Source organism: Ctenopharyngodon idella, chromosome 11 (assembly GCF_019924925.1).
Source record: "Ctenopharyngodon idella isolate HZGC_01 chromosome 11, HZGC01, whole genome shotgun sequence".
Lineage (NCBI taxonomy): Eukaryota > Metazoa > Chordata > Actinopteri > Cypriniformes > Xenocyprididae > Ctenopharyngodon > Ctenopharyngodon idella.
In genome coordinates this window covers 631,195-646,743 of record NC_067230.1, presented here as the reverse complement: position 1 = coordinate 646,743, position 15,549 = coordinate 631,195, and the positions used below count along the sequence as shown (strand labels likewise).

At 36.1% G+C, this 15,549-nt stretch overlaps 3 protein-coding genes across 6 annotated transcripts in view; 1 reads left to right on the top strand and 2 right to left on the bottom strand.

Annotated features, from left to right (window-relative positions):
* The window catches only part of LOC127522709 (mucin-2-like), a 230,830-nt gene that overhangs the window by 78,777 nt on the left and 136,504 nt on the right, over window positions 1-15,549 (top strand). The gene's annotated exons all lie outside the window — the stretch shown is intronic.
* LOC127522720 (zinc transporter ZIP3-like) lies at window positions 1,175-6,368 on the bottom strand. 2 transcript variants are annotated; one of them, XM_051912985.1, is made up of 3 exons: window positions 6,115-6,368; window positions 5,282-5,607; window positions 1,175-4,677 (listed from the first exon to the last, which is right to left on the bottom strand). In XM_051912985.1, exons 2-3 carry the CDS (start codon window positions 5,486-5,488, stop codon window positions 3,937-3,939), a joined length of 948 nt encoding a protein of 315 aa, XP_051768945.1. In that variant the 5' UTR covers window positions 5,489-5,607; window positions 6,115-6,368; the 3' UTR covers window positions 1,175-3,936. The 2 variants fall into 2 exon arrangements, with proteins under 2 accessions (XP_051768945.1, XP_051768946.1); XM_051912986.1 differs by lacking the exon at window positions 6,115-6,368 and adding an exon at window positions 5,744-6,108.
* Window positions 6,590-12,955, bottom strand: sgta (small glutamine rich tetratricopeptide repeat co-chaperone alpha). Of its 3 annotated transcripts, none has more exons than XM_051912977.1 (12): window positions 12,933-12,955; window positions 11,566-11,711; window positions 11,371-11,474; window positions 11,191-11,278; window positions 11,012-11,111; window positions 10,409-10,513; window positions 8,921-9,062; window positions 8,767-8,829; window positions 8,655-8,692; window positions 7,873-8,004; window positions 7,230-7,352; window positions 6,590-7,020 (listed from the first exon to the last, which is right to left on the bottom strand). In XM_051912977.1, exons 1-11 carry the CDS (start codon window positions 12,944-12,946, stop codon window positions 7,241-7,243), a joined length of 1,044 nt encoding a protein of 347 aa, XP_051768937.1. In that variant the 5' UTR covers window positions 12,947-12,955; the 3' UTR covers window positions 6,590-7,020; window positions 7,230-7,240. The 3 variants fall into 3 exon arrangements, with proteins under 3 accessions (XP_051768937.1, XP_051768936.1, XP_051768938.1); XM_051912976.1 differs by having other exon boundaries at window positions 11,191-11,281; window positions 12,933-12,954; XM_051912978.1 differs by lacking the exon at window positions 12,933-12,955 and adding an exon at window positions 12,279-12,530 and having other exon boundaries at window positions 11,191-11,281.

Here is a 15,549-nt window from a genome sequence, read left to right as displayed (position 1 = left end):
ATTATCTTACCAATAACCATAACCACAGTGATCGAAGTTATATCAAAGATGGCAATGTCCATAAAACTGATAAGTCTTACCACTTTTGACATGAGTCCAGTTGAGCCGTGAGTTCTCCATCGCTGTAAGTTATCGAAACCACACATGAAACCTGCACCACATGGTAGACGTGCTTGTGCAGCGCAGCACAGCACAGGCTACAATATATACAACTGATGAAAAGTTTGGGGTTGGTAAGATTTTTTTATGTGTTTGAAAGAACTCTCTCATATACAATAAAAACAGTAACATTGTGAAATATACCAATATTTCAAAGAATTGTAAAAATTTTAAAATGTTTAAAATGTGTCTTATGGTCCTATGAAACAATGGATACAAACAGTATCCACTTCTGCCATAATCCTAACATGACTAAAGGCAGTTTAATGTCAGAATGGTGTGTAATCAGTCAGGGTGCGTCTCAGTCAGCTTCCTAGGTCGTGAATCAGTTTATCATGTAGACAAATTCGTGTAGACATGACAATGTCCTCATTGTACAACATCATTACTGGTATTTATGAACAACAGCAGAACTGATATCATTATTTTTTTATTGTTATTTAATGTACATTGTGATACTTTGCTTGTTACATATGCATGCAACAATTCAGTAGTAAATAAATTATAACAGCTAGATTATGTTCATTACCTGTCTAGCAATGTATATTTATGTTGAAATATAATAAAGTAATGTTTTGTATTTTAAAAAAACAGCTATCGTGTGTCACTCTGTGAAGAGAGTTGACTCGAATGATTTAGGTTTCGCGCTTCAGAACTTCCGTTAAAGGAACACAGTAAACATCGATGCTCCCTGGTTTTCACGGTGCACTGTGGGACTTTTTAGGCAACGAGCGTTTCAGTGCACTGGAAGGATTTTGCGATTGAGAAAGCTGTTAAAATGGCGGACTCCCTGATCAGTGCACTGACTACTGAACAAGGGAGCTGTTTGAGATGCACCCTCAGTGTTAATAGGTCTGATAGGTCATGACCTTTGTGTGTCAGATTGTGGCTTTGTGACAATTAAAAAGGAGAAGACTGGTTACATGGTGATCTAAGAACACTTTCAACTAGGCAATAACAAAGCAACTACTCTGTAAATAAGACAATCAAAAAATATTTCTGATTCAAATATAAATACACAACTAGGAGAATTACTTTATTAAATTAAAAATTGATAATAGATACAATTCTGTATGCTTTTTTAAAAAGGAGAGTTTGCATCACTGAATATCATTGATCCTTGTAAAAGAACAGAGACAGGAAAAGGCTACAGATTAACTTTTTTTTCTTGTTGTATCTCAGATCTGTTGTGGACTTGTGGAAACTGCCCAGAAATACTTGAACATTGAAAAGGGTATTGAGAACTCTCATATGACTTAAAACAATATATCCATAAAGATTCGTATGGCTGTAAAAGGACATACAAATGTGAAAGTAAAAAAGATATACAAAAGATTGTTCAAACACACAAAAAAAGTTGTGAATTTTAAATTTCCTTAGGTTCACTATGGGCAATATCAATACCCAATTTCCATTTTAATAATGCACCACATAAGCTTATAAACAGAAATCATAAATTCAACAATTCTCTGCATTTACTTGTGAAGCTTAGCATGACTCTTATTAGGCAAAAATAAAAAATTCAATAGATAGTTCAAATCTAGCACATTACATTGAGTACATTACATCAAATCGTGAACCACCAATCACAGGCCACTCAAACTCATTCACCTAAAAAGCTTTCAAATTCAAAACACCATTTATCTGCCTACAGCCCCAGCAGTCAGCTCACAACCAAACCTTTAGTCTCTACCTTGATCATGTTTTCCCCCAGTAAAGCTGCTCTGCCAAGTAACTTTTGGCAGTTTGACTATTGTGCACTCAACTACACTGAATTTATTGTAAACAAATCTGATCAACTTCAACACAAAGTTCTTACTAAAAAATTCAACTTTAAGTTAAAAATAAATCAAGTGTAGTGTTAGTTTTGGCAGGTGACGTCAGTCAAGCTCGCATCAGCTGACTCTCATTTGATCCACAACTACCTATAGGAATATGACGCCTATCACAGCATTCATATATAAGGTCCATCAGTAATATCAGCAGCTATCGCATTGCTCAGGAGCTAATTACCCTCCTCCATCCCTAGCGCCTCCTCTCATCCAGTCAGGATTTGGCTTTCTGATTCCCCTTTGAATTTATCAAATTATGTTGTACATTAAATTATTGAACATTAATGATATCTGCAATACATTTATGTTGTTTCTGTTGTTTACATTAGGGGGGCTATCGCTGTCCTCCCTGCTCTTATTCATGGTAGGCTACATGGATAAGCAGGGAGTTTTTGCCGAGAAAAGAACCAAGGGCCTCATTTATAAAGAGTGCGTATGCACAGATTTGATCTTAGAGTGGGCGTACGCTTAAATCCACGCCAATGCTCATATTTATAAAAACGGTCTTTGACGTGGAAAAGTGCTTAGATCCACGTCAGGGCCTGAGCAGACGTACACACTTGCAGTTCCCCAAGGATTTGGACAATGACTGGTGATCTTTTATATGTAAATGACATTAATGTAGTGTCGTTTAAAACGCGGAGAACTGAAACCATTCAGTTGCGCGCAAGTTCAAGATCATTTGCGATTTATAGATTTCACATCTGAAAGAGAGGCGTACGCTCGTTTTCTGTGTACGTTCATTCTATGAATCACATGTACGCACATCGGAGAAATGATCGCAGGATCAAATTTAGGACGGTTTCTGCGCAACATTTTATAAATGAGGCCCCAGCTTTAACGATAGTGGTCCTGACAGAACTTGCTTCCAGTCTCTTGTTAACATTCCATTACATTTGCATTCAGCTAATAGTATCTGAAAGCAAATTCTTCAACAAAACAAAACAGTAATATTCATTGAGTCATTGTAATATTGGTAAATATTGACTGTTAAATGAACAAAACAATACATTGTGATATTTTCCTAAAGAATGGGAAAAAAATTACAGGAGTGGCACCATGAGTATTCTCTCTTAATATGAAATTCATCAGAGACCGAAGGTTATACAGTAGTCATTCAGAATCAACATTTAATTCCATTAAATAATAGGGCATTTATTCAAAAGGCATTTTTAATCTCTTAATATAAATTCTATAGCATATTTAAATGAAAATAAAGAGGCTCTAAAGAAAAGGATTTCCAAATGTGTTTTAGAGGGCTTCAAAAAAATGTGAAAAAAAACACAAACATTTTTTTAATGCTTTGAAAGTTGATGTCAATACCCAATACCATTTTAATAATGCACCACATAAGCTTATGAACAGAAATCATAAATTCAACAATTCTCTGCATTTACTTTTGAAGCTTAGCATGACTCTTATTAGGCAAAACAAAAAAACTACTTCAATCAGATCTGATCTGATGTATAAATATTTACCAAATATTAGGATTTACTTTTGCTGTAAATGGAATGTAAGGGATTAAACAATTATTTTGTTCTAATGGCAGCTGTTTTGAACACCAAGAAATAAACATGCTGTCATCTTACAAATACAAATTAGATGCAAATTAAATATTCTCAAGATATTTCAATAATTTATTTTGTCCTTAGTAAAATGACAATATTAAAGCCAATTATTTAATTTTTGAAAATAACATTAACTTAATATTTTCTCACACAGTAAATATAGCAACTATTATAGGTGCCTTTATATCTTAGGAAGGGGGTCCCTCACAATGGAATCATTATTATTTTGGTGTCGTTAACATCAAAAATGTTGAAAACCTCTGCTCTATAGAATATCGATTGTTTTTTATGCAATAGATTACGGAAACTTATGATGTTTAACTGTGCTCTAGAAGAGCAGTTCACAATTTTGGAAAATTGTACACTTTTGAACTCCTTTACCATTTGATAAAGACGAGCCCTGCTAGTACACCATAGCCCAGTGCAAGAAACAGCACTTTCAGTAGTCTGTCGTGTTTATCCGCCAGCTCTTGTGAGAGGATCTCAAAGAACGTAATGAAGAGAAATGTGCCGGCTGCCAGGCCCTGGAGCACTACAGATATAATACTTTCTGTCCAGTGCTGGACCGTCTCAATACCCATGCCAATACCGATCCCCAGAGGAATCATTAGGCTTACTGTTAAGCCCAGTTTACTGGCATCTCGTAAGGGGACTCCTGCCTTGGCTACGTTAACCCCCAGTGCCACAGATGCTAGCGTCTCGTGGATGGCCACTCCAATGAAGAGACTTCCAAGCTTAGCCCCATCGTTCTGAAGACCCAAAGCAAGACCCTCAAAGATAGAGTGAGCAGAAAGGGCTAGCACCAGGCTAGTTAATCTCAACAGCCCAGCACGCTTCAGCTCAGAAGGGTTGAAGTGTCCGTGGTGATAAGAATGGTGCTGCTGGGCTCTGGCCGCACCCCGAGCGGGAGCAATGAATGGAGCATCATACTCTGAGTCGCTCCCCACTTCCGAGCCACCAGCATTAAATGTCTCTAGGTCAATAAACGAGGGCTTCTCCTTGCGAAAAGTAAGCACAGCCTGTTCCACAAATACGGTGAGGAGAAATCCAAGCATCATCATGGTCTCTGCCAGTGGGTACTGATTGGTGATCTTTACCTCTTTCAAAATGTCCTCAACCTAAAAGAAAAAAGGCAAGGTAACATGCACAAACAGTAATTAGATTTCATTAAATCCCAGTGAACTTCCTGATGATAATTCTGTTTGTATAACTAATTTTGTTTACATAACAAATACAATCCTTAAGGGTCTTGAAGAGAGTTTACCCCAGAAAATAAAATTCTGACATCATTTACTCACCCTCATCTTGTTTCAAACCCATATGATTTCATTTCTTCAGTGGAACATGAAAGGAAATTGTTAAAAAAAAATTTATCTGCTCATTCCCCCCTCATATCCCCCTGCCCTGCCCAATGAATTTACAATTAATGGGGACTGAAGCTTTCAAGCTTTAAAAAGTATGGAAAGGCACCACAGAAGTGTCATAAATGTTTCTCACACATATTGTCATATAAACGGCTTTTATGGCACCTTGGTATCCTTTTTGAAACTTAAAGCCCCATAAATTGTAATTACATGGAAATGAGTGACCAGCACATTCTTGAAAATCTCTTCTTTTGTGTTCCACTGAAAAAACTTAAACGTCTTTGTAACAACCTGAGGGTGATTTTTATTTTTGAGTTAACTGTTCCTTTAAGAACTAAAATCATGCTCGATAACATACCTTTTCTCTAACTGCTGGTAGAAGGGCATTGAAGCAGGTGGCCAGAAATACACCTCCTCCAAAAGAGTTGCTTAAAGCAACTACTCTTCTGTACCTTGTGACTTTATCATTGTCCATCTGCATCACTCTCACAGGAATAAGGATGCCCCCCAACATGAGGACAAACAGCCCCAGCAGGCAGAGGATTTTAGCTACAGCTATCTCCATGCTGAGGAGATGGGCTGCGATCTCACTTCAGCAAACTATCTGAGCCTGAATTAAACACTGAAGAACCCAAATCCACTCTTCTTTCTAGGAAGCTTGAGGTCAGGTTATGGACAACATCCCTAAAATAAATTTTACAAACGTCAGTCCAGTTTCATCAAATATCGTAATATATGGGAAACATAATAATATAAGCAATTTCAAACCATTATTAGTGTGACAACCGTTATTAGGCATGTATAGTAGATTAATTCACACCTGACAACAAATTTCTGTTGTTTATAAGGTGACTGACGAGGTAAGCGTTCACATTAGCATGCTAACTCTAATGAGCTGCTAGCTATCGAAGTAGAAAAACAAGCCCTTTATATGGTGCATGTACTGAGAAAACATTAACGACAAAAATATCACATTATGTTAAGATGTGCAAGTCTGTTGCGTTTTAAGAATTTCTATTAATAAACGTCGTTTACAGCAGTTCCTCAGTTCAAATGCTTAGTGCTAGCTAAACATTACAAGCACATTACATTTATATATTCCGTATTACTGGATTAAAAGGGCCTTCATCAAACAGTTAAATTCAAGCAAATAATACTTCATATTCGTATGCATGAAGTAAAACGTTTTACCCGTGTTTGTTCCGGTACTTCCTCCTACTGAAGCGCCTGTTCAGAAGCAGCGTCTCAAAACCCAGCGAACTGCCTAGCTAGTACGCGTTGCAAGCTGCAAGGCAACATAAGTGCGTTCAAAACGCCATCCTTTTTAAATGCGAATATGAATTTGCTAATATTTTGCTGACGCTAAGGGTGCAAAGAATGCTTGAATATTCCAAACGTTACTACAAAGCCACAAAGTGCTTTCTACATAAGCAGCTCGATAGGTTTTTAGACAGTGATCTTACAAATGACGATTTCTTCTAAATATAGGCCTACACATATCTGTTCCAAAATGGACAAAAACAATTTCCTTTGATTAAAAAAAAAATACCAGGAAAAATGAGGAGTCATTTTTAAGTAACATAATGGTAATTTTGACAAATCTCATTGGTTGCAAAAATGACAAGCAGTTATGAAACATGAAGCTTCAGCTACAAAAACACAAGTCTTATTTGAAATTTGACATTTAATTGTCAATGTTGAGATTGCACATGTTCCTTGCCAACCCCTTTCAGTTCAGACAGAGACTTGTCATTGGACAGATGAATCACTGAGGTGTTAACACAGCAAACTGCATAATGTCCAAGCAGCAGCAATTCATTACAATCACAAAATGAATTATTACTTGGGAATATAGTATTACCCCAGTGTGATATTTCATTTGATCAGACATTTCTTTGAGTCCAGTGCCCAAATACGATGTGCACATTGTGCACTGATGACTGCTACCAACAGGTAGGGCAATGTGGGGCAGTGGGAACACATGCAGTTTTTATAGATGAATAAACTTGGTCTTGTCCCTGGAGTTGTAGGAACAAGGTATATCTTAAAAAAAAAAAGTAGCCCATCTTCCACAGGTCCACCAGGTCAAGAGTTAAACTGCGCAAAATGAGAGAAGTGATGTTAATTTCTGAACAGATATACTGTATATAATAAGCTGTTGTTTGAATATTTGTAAAGCTAATCCACAAACATTGTTTTGAATATATATAAAACATCATATGGAAGTCTAAATCCTATTAAAAGCTATGTTACAATCTTTTAAATGTCAATTTGTTCACATTAATACTTAAAATGATGAGTGGTACCATGGGGAGTGTCAGGGTTCGTCATTGCCAGCACTACTGGGAGGTCGACTGCGCATTTGACTCCTCAGCTGCTCGATAAGCTCAGGGTTCTGCTGCTGCATTTGCTGTGCAAACTGCTGACCACTGTCACATGACAGGAAAACACTAGGTCAGCCCCACTGAATATAACTGAACTTTCAGTTAGGAAGTAGGATGGTAATCTATGAAATAGAGCTGCACGATTCTGGATAAATTGAAAATTATGATTTTTTTGTTTAAAATAGAGATCACAATTCTCCCACAATTCTCAATAGACAAGGAAACACAATAACATGTAATTTACTAGAGGAGAAGCCTCAAGTTTCTTTTAAAAGGAGATTTACTCTATTTTGATCACTATTGTAGACATCAGTGTTTATATCCGAACTATAAACTTTTATTCCAGTACTTCTGTGATAACTTGAATTGTTGTAACACGGAAATACTGATACCTTGTGGTTGAAAAGACCGTTTGTGAAGTCAAGGCAGATTTGAATGTTCCCTTGTCAAAGGTTTAACAGACATAACCAAATCGCTGTCATTAAGGAATGAGATTGCGTGAGTGTTAATGATTATTCTTGTAGCTCTACTATGAAAATAGCAAGAGAGTGGTGTTGAAACTTACGCCTGTATGAGGCTGGAGAGGTCACCACCACCTCCTGCTCCAGCTGTTGCTGTTGCTGTTGCTGCTGCTGCTGCTCCTGGCGAGGTGGCACCCCCCACAGGACCATAAGCCCCAGACATCATACCTGACATCCTACATGGGCAAAGAAAAAGCTGATATATTGCTGCTGATGACACAAATTAATGTCAATGCTAGGTTGGTACAACTATCCTGATATTATAAATAAGAAAAAGGCCATTCTTGAAAAGAAAACCTTGTTAAATTGTTTGACATATTCTATTACCATTTCTTAGAAAAAGTTACACTCTTTAATATCTGAAAAATGTTTGCCCTCCAAATCAAAGTTGGGGTGTGACCAACAAAGTCACATGGTCTAACTAAAATGCAGAAAAGGGGAAGGGGGAGAGAAAAAAAAAAAAAAAATCAATATGCAGGAAATAAAAATATTTAAAAACTCAAAATAATGATTAAGATACACAATCACATTTATTCAAGGTGTAAAGGCCAAGGACAATAACTATAACAATCTAGTTTTAATAATCGTTCTAATTCTATGAGAATAGGGAAGCCTATATCACAACGATAATGACAGACAATATAATTGGAATCACTTTCAGAACATTTTTTTCCAGCTGATGAATGATAAAATAATTGAAAGCCAAATCAGAATCCACCCTACTTTAAAGAGCTCTAGCATTTAAAGCTGCAGATGACATTAACTACACACTGCAGTTACACTTAGGTGTATAATAAATGCTGTGCTTTAAGTTGTGTCTACTCACAGTTGTTGCACTTGTGGGTTGTTCATTAAATTAGATGCCTAAAGAGAGTGAGAGTTAGTGATGAGCATAAGTGAGCATTAATGATGAGCATTTAAGATATATTTCTACTCGCCATGTTCATGAAGCCAGGGTTACTCAGCAAACCAGCCAGGTCAACTCCACCCAAAGCCCCTGCCTATCAACGACAAACACATGGACTTTAAGCTTCTCTATTTTACACAAATTGACAAAAACTGCCTGTTATCAGAGAGGCTCTGTGGACTCACTGGGCTGGACTGCGTTTCCTTCATCTTCTGTTCTGCTATTTGCAGGTTGACTTTATAGGTGTCATTGTCAGGGTCCAGCTCCAGGGCTTTCTGGTAGTAGCTCACAGCCTCTGAGTATTTGTTCAAACTTGCAAGAGCAAGCCTTGTTTTAGGCAAAAGAAATGAAAAGTAAATGCCACATAAACATCGCTTAAAGGGATAGTTCACCCAAAAATTAAAATTACCCCATGATTTACTCACCCTCAAGCCATCCTAGGTGTATATGACTATCTTCTTTCAGACGAACACAATCGGAGATATATTTAAAAATATCCTTGCTCTTCCAAGCTTTATAATGGCAGTGAAGGGGGCGGTCCACATTTTGAAGCCCAAAAAATTCATTTATCCACCATAAAAATAATCCATACGGCTCTAGGGGGTTAATAAAAGTCTTTTAAAGCGAAGCAATGCATTTTTGTAAAAAAAAAAAAAAAAAATACAAATAAAAAAAATTTAAAAAAAATCCATATTTAAAACTTTATAAATTCAAATAAATAGCTTACGACAGACGACTGTATGCATATTGCGCAAGTCGACTTGTGCCAAATGAGTAAACCTCTGGTGCGATAAATGACGTAGTATGTAGGAGCAGCATAAGCTTAGATGCCTCTCGCGGTTCAAACAAATAGGGCTGGGCAACAATGGATGAATGCTTTTATTTTTGCTTCACTACCATTATAAAGCTTGGAAGAGCAAGGATATTTTTTAAATATATCTCCGATTGTGTTAGTCTGAAAGAAGATAGTCATATACACCTAGGATGGCTTGAGGGTGAGTAAATCTTTTTTTTTTTTTTTTTTCCTCCCTCATTTTTGGGTGAACTAACCCTTTAATATCAGATTTTAAACCAGGGTATCTGCAGGGCTTTTAAATTGAAGGCTTTAAGACCTTTTTTAAAACCTGCACGAAAAAAATTAATACCATTCAGAACAAACCAATTCAATCACAAACTGCAAGTTTAAAATACTCAAGACATGTTTTATTCAATATGAAAATGAAAGAGAACATAAGCAGAAGCTCAACCGAACCTGAATAATCCAAAAGAACAAACCTCTTCCGGAAGCTCAAACGTGCTGCATAACCAATGAGGTTCATTCTAGTGTGTTACGCAGCACGCTTGCGCTTCCAGAAGAGGTTTGTTCTTGTGCGTTATTCATGTTCGGTTGAGCTTCTGCTTATGTTCACTGATCACAAGATAATCTTCATGACATGAGGGTGAGTAATTAATGACAGAATTTTAATTTTGGGGTTAACTAACCCTTTAAATTTCTCAAAACTTTTTAAGGACCTGCAGGAACCCTGTAAATTCTGAAGTGCGAAGAAATGAATTTCTATAGATGTGACCTTAACATAAAAAATGCAAGTGACATCAATTGGCCTTAAATAATTTCTCAGAAAGTGTAAAAACTGTCCTGTACATTTTAACAGGAAAAAAAAATGTCAAATTACCCCATCCGTCCATATGCTTTACTGTAGTTTGGATCGATTCCAATGGCACGTTCACAGTCTTGAACAGCTCCAGCATAGTTCCCCAGTTTGCTGTAAGCTGCAGCTCTAAAAGTAATAAAAAATAAATTAATAAAAAAAGTTATATAATACTGTCAAATTTTAATTTAGCATCAAATATGGTAAACCCAGAAGGTCACACATTTGAACTTCCATGTTTATTAATTATTATTATTATTAATAAATTAAAATAAAATTCATTTAATAAAGAAACATATTTAAAACGTTTTAAATGTATGAAGTCAGAGACACATATGCATCTAACATAATTCTATGTTTCTTGCTAAACAGAATCATGAGTATGTCTTTTCTGTTATCACAATTGCTCTGTGCATGGTGGAGAAGGACAAAGAGCCTATCAAGCCTATTCAAGTCCATTACTGATGTACTACCAAATTCATCATTTTTTCATCATTGTGTTCATCATTATTTAAAAAAAAAAAAAAAAAAAATCCCATGTAACATTTATCATGTTACACACCTATTAAATAATGAAAATACTACAGCACTAAAAGAAATTCTGATTTAATGAAATTGTGCAAGTACCTGTTGCAATAGTAGACAGCATTTTGAGGATTAAGCTGGATGGCTTTAGAATAGAACTCAACGGCTGCACTAAAGTTCTCTACCTTCATCTGATTGTTGCCTGAAGGAACATACATACACACTTTCAGTGAGAGGACCATATGAAGCACCCTGAAATGTTAAAGGTGTGATATTCTTACCATCTGTTTTAAGATGCTCTGCCTCTGCTAACTGCTCTTCTGAAGGTGAACCACTGGATGAACTGGTATTATCTTGTGTTGCACCAGTCTGCTGTATATAACAATTAACGAGTGTGCATTCAGCATTATAAATAAACATTTCAAAACATGGTTTAGATGACATCCAAGAACAGCTTTTACCTGTTTAGTTGCTAAGGCAAATAACTCTGGCAGAGACTGACTGACTGCTAAGCTCTGGTCCTCTACAGAGATGCCAAATGCTGTCTCCAGGCACTGGATGGCAACTAGATAAATGGGCAAATTAGGGCCTGTTAAATACAAACCAATAACATAAGTGTCCACTGTCCAGCACTGATTCTAGCACTAAGGTTTTACCTTCTAAGCTTTCTTGAGCATCTGATGAGAGACCCCCAGAAGACAGCTGATCATGGAGAAACTGGATAATGGAGAATGCAAGACGCTTTGTGTCTGCCATTCTGTATTGAGGCTTGAACCTCACCAAATAAATTTGTGAAGGAAACCTAAGAGACAAAGACAAGTGTTATTAGTACCAAATACAACATTATAGACAGAAAGTATGATAATTGTTTGCAAACCAGTTTGACAAGAATGTTAGTCTTTAGTTGATTGTGATCTAAATTCTAATGTTGCAAAGTATTTAAGTTTTCACTGTTTAAAATGATATTTTGTAGGTTTAATCCTTTGACTAAACGTCTTCAGATATCAACTCTGTACGTTTGATTCATATGATAAATAGTAGCCAATGTAAGACGCTTCAGATATGTAACCATTGCTGTGAACGTGTTAAACCTTGAATGTGCTCATATATCAAAACAAAGTTATCATAAGACGGAATATTCTAGCACACACTAGCAATTAGCTCATGCTAACAGTTTCTATTGGTTTACAACGTGTGTGCTATTTCTGTTAGCATTAGCTTCAGTTCGCTCATGCGATTTAACATCAAAACAAAGGAGGACCTGATGAGGATTGAAAGCGAGCTAGCAGTAATTCAGTTTTACTCTATTGTCGTTCAAAATGTTATTTGTTTGTGCATAATCTTAAATGCGTCTTTAATTCACACTCACCCGTTGTCTCTTCTCAAGGATCTCTAGCCAGACCCAGTTGTGCGACGATGCATGTGTGAGTGCGCAAGGCTTCCGTAACGCTCGTGACGTCGCATGTTGAATTAACTCTCAGCTACTACAGCTGAATTCCATTCGACAGGGTCCCTACGCAGTGTTTACTGCTCCCTACTCCCTGAGCACGGTATATCAGTTGAAGTGGACTTCGCTGACAATAATCGCTCATTTGGAACGCCCTGCAAACGTCATCAAAGAAAGTCAACGACGGTGTCGCGCAGATTATGATATAACATAAATAAATAAATAGATATTATAATTTACTTTCGAATTTAAAATTGACACTTAACAGATTTGAAGCTGTAACTGTCATGCCATATGAAAAAAAAGTCTCATTTGGTTAACTGTATAAATGCATTCTTAATCCATGATTTGGGTCTGGTCTCGTGCGCTTTCTTTTCCACGCGAAGCCGCATAGTAAACACTCCTGAGGTAAATAAAGTAAAATAAAAAATGACAGAGCCTCAGATGCTTTTCAACACTTTTACTTTGTCATGCCTTCAAACAATAAAATATGCAAATATAACACTCATCGCCATAACCATTCATACTTTCGTTCGTAAAAGAATAACAAAATGTATGAATACTCAAAACGCATACGTAAATTCCTCCATCGCAGAGTCGTTTAAAAACTCTTTCAAAGGCTCTGCTCCATCCAACAATAACCAACTGCAGAACCGCAGAACCATACGTCATGACAGTCTGAGGACGACAGCGCCAGACTAACAGCCTGAGGCCGGAAGTGGGCGGTGTAACAGTCTCACGCCGGATGTGGGCGGAGTTAGCGACAAACAAACAAACAAATCGATCACGTTTATTTGTTGTGTATTTAATCGATCGTTAACTCTTAACATGACTCAAATATTTTGTAAATGGGCTTCAAAGAAACTTTATCGCATCTTTTGATATTTTACAAATCGTCTCACGTTGTTTGCGCCCAGGTGGAAAAATACTATAGTAATTTATAGTAAATACTATAGTGTTTTTGAACCATACTATAGTACTATAAGTACTTGAATTAATTTATTGTGGTAATTCTATAGTTGCTGTGATAATATAACAACTATAGTAATATAAACAAATTACTTTACCCAATATTGTACTAAGTTTTCTACAACTTTAGGGTATATTATACTACAATATACACTACAGTTTACTGTAGTAAAAACTAAAGTATACTACAGTATTTATAACAGTTTATCAGTTCACTATAGTTAATACTACAGTATTCTGTAGCATTCATTAACAAAGTGTTGTAAATACTATAATATATACAGTATACTACAATTCACTATAGTATTTTTTCACCTGGTTGGTTATATATTCATGGTTTGTGATTTTACTTTGCTGTTGGTGCTGTATTTTATTTCATTGGTTACATTTTACAATACTGACCAATGTTTTTGTGGATTTTTAGAGGCATATTAGTATTGGGAGATGCTCCGCTTTACTTCATTTATAGCGATGCAAGATGTGCTGCAACAATTTCCACTGCCCAGTGTTCTTAAACCGACCAGACGGCACAAGTTGAATGCACACCTTTAAAAAGGCTGTTGTCCATGGAGGTATGAACGTTTCTTTTGTATTCTGAATTTAAAATGTTGTTTTTGCAATGCAGTAAGTAGTAATTTTGACTTTAGAACAACGAAACTTGTCTCTTTTATGCAATTTTTATGGTTATATATTTAAGGTTTTGATTTTGCAATGCAGTAAATTGACAAGCAGAATCACCCCAGGACAGTGGAAGCTGATCAAAAACAAGGTTAGTTTCATAAGACTTTCATAAACACATAAGCTACTTATACAGATGGTGTGTTATATCTGTCAAATCTTTTCAGGAATAACTTAATAGTATTGTATTGTTTTAGAATGTTCCATTGACCGGCTCTATTGACTGTGGGATCTTCATGTTAATGGTAAGAAAAAGAAGGGAAAGTTAAAAGTTTTTAAAAATGTATGAACTTCTCTTTTCATTAGAATGAAAAACAAATATCAGGGCTTTGCATACTTGAAATAGTTAACCCTGGGTGATTGTAAACCCCAGGTAAACAGAATCCTGGGTCATCTTGATTCACATTTCACACTGATCATCATTTACCTTGGGTTAACAATTAATTCTGAGTATTCATACGCAGCGTTTCACACTGTACATTACTAAACCCTGGGTTAACGTCCTTATTTGCATATTTGCAGTGTCAGTGTCACTGATTGGATGAACAAAGCACACAATATGTTTACATAAACGCTCAGGCATTGCACATATAGTCAATTCTTCCCAATGCTGAATTTTCTATTTATATACAATGCACAGTGTTTCTGTGACTGTCAAAAGCATGTAAATATACAAGCAATATGTGGAGCGTTACTTTACCCACGGTTAAAAGTGGTGTTTAGGACGGTGATAATGCTAGGTTAAGTGCAGCATGAAGGGCCATGTGAATTGCTTGCCTTTTTAAAAAAAAATTAAAACTGAACATAATTGATTAATTTCATTAGTTAACAGGGTATGATTTATGTCTTCAATATATGAACATGAGAAAAACAGAATGTCAAAACTTTATTATACATGCTGTGCTGCATCCTGACTACAACACAAAGTATTGGTAAATACACTTTCCATTTCATCCCATTTGTTTGTACCCTTCTCTCATGAAGGAGCCACGGATCACAGAAGACTTCTGCGCTGCACTTGAATGGCTGCACAACAACCAAAAGTCTTCAAGCATTTAGTGGAAGAGCTGTGCTTTCTGATATTGAAAGAGGAAGATCAGGGAAAATCCCTTCTTCAACTTTCACAGGCTGAAACGGATGATGACAGATAACTGGCCAAAGAGCCTTTAGTGTTTTGCTTACAAATTAAGGATGATATAGACATTTTTCTTAATGAGTGTCTGGACTTTTTTTTTTTTTTTTTTTTTTTTTTTTAAGATTTAATTTGTCATCATGTACCTGCTGTTCAATTTACACTGTTCAAATTTTTTTTTTGAACCTGCTGTTCAAATTTTTTAGAGCAAAGCACAGCTAGTAGCTATATAATGCTTTTGCTACTTAGGGGGGAAAGTACATTTTATTAAAATTAAATAAATAACTTTTGTGTTTTGTTTTTGGGTTTGATGGATCTGAATTTGCTTAATTCATGCAATCTAGTGTACAACTGTGTAATGTGTATTATATGTTATGAAAAACAATGGTTCATTCTGAAATGCTTGAGTAAAAT

Excerpts from the sequence above, each read along its gene's own strand:
- LOC127522720 (XM_051912985.1), bottom strand. The coding sequence starts at position 5,488 with ATGGAGATAGCTGTAGCTAAAATCCTCTGCCTGCTGGGGCTGTTTGTC. Across the intron at positions 4,678-5,281 it reads TACCAGCAGTTAGAGAAAAG|GTTGAGGACATTTTGAAAGA; the intron begins GTATGTTATCGA and ends TTTTTCTTTTAG.
- sgta (XM_051912976.1), bottom strand. Across the intron at positions 10,514-11,011 it reads GCTGTCTACTATTGCAACAG|AGCTGCAGCTTACAGCAAAC; the intron begins GTACTTGCACAA and ends TATTACTTTTAG. Across the intron at positions 7,353-7,872 it reads CTCTCCAGCCTCATACAGGC|TGGTCAGCAGTTTGCACAGC; the intron begins GTAAGTTTCAAC and ends GTCATGTGACAG.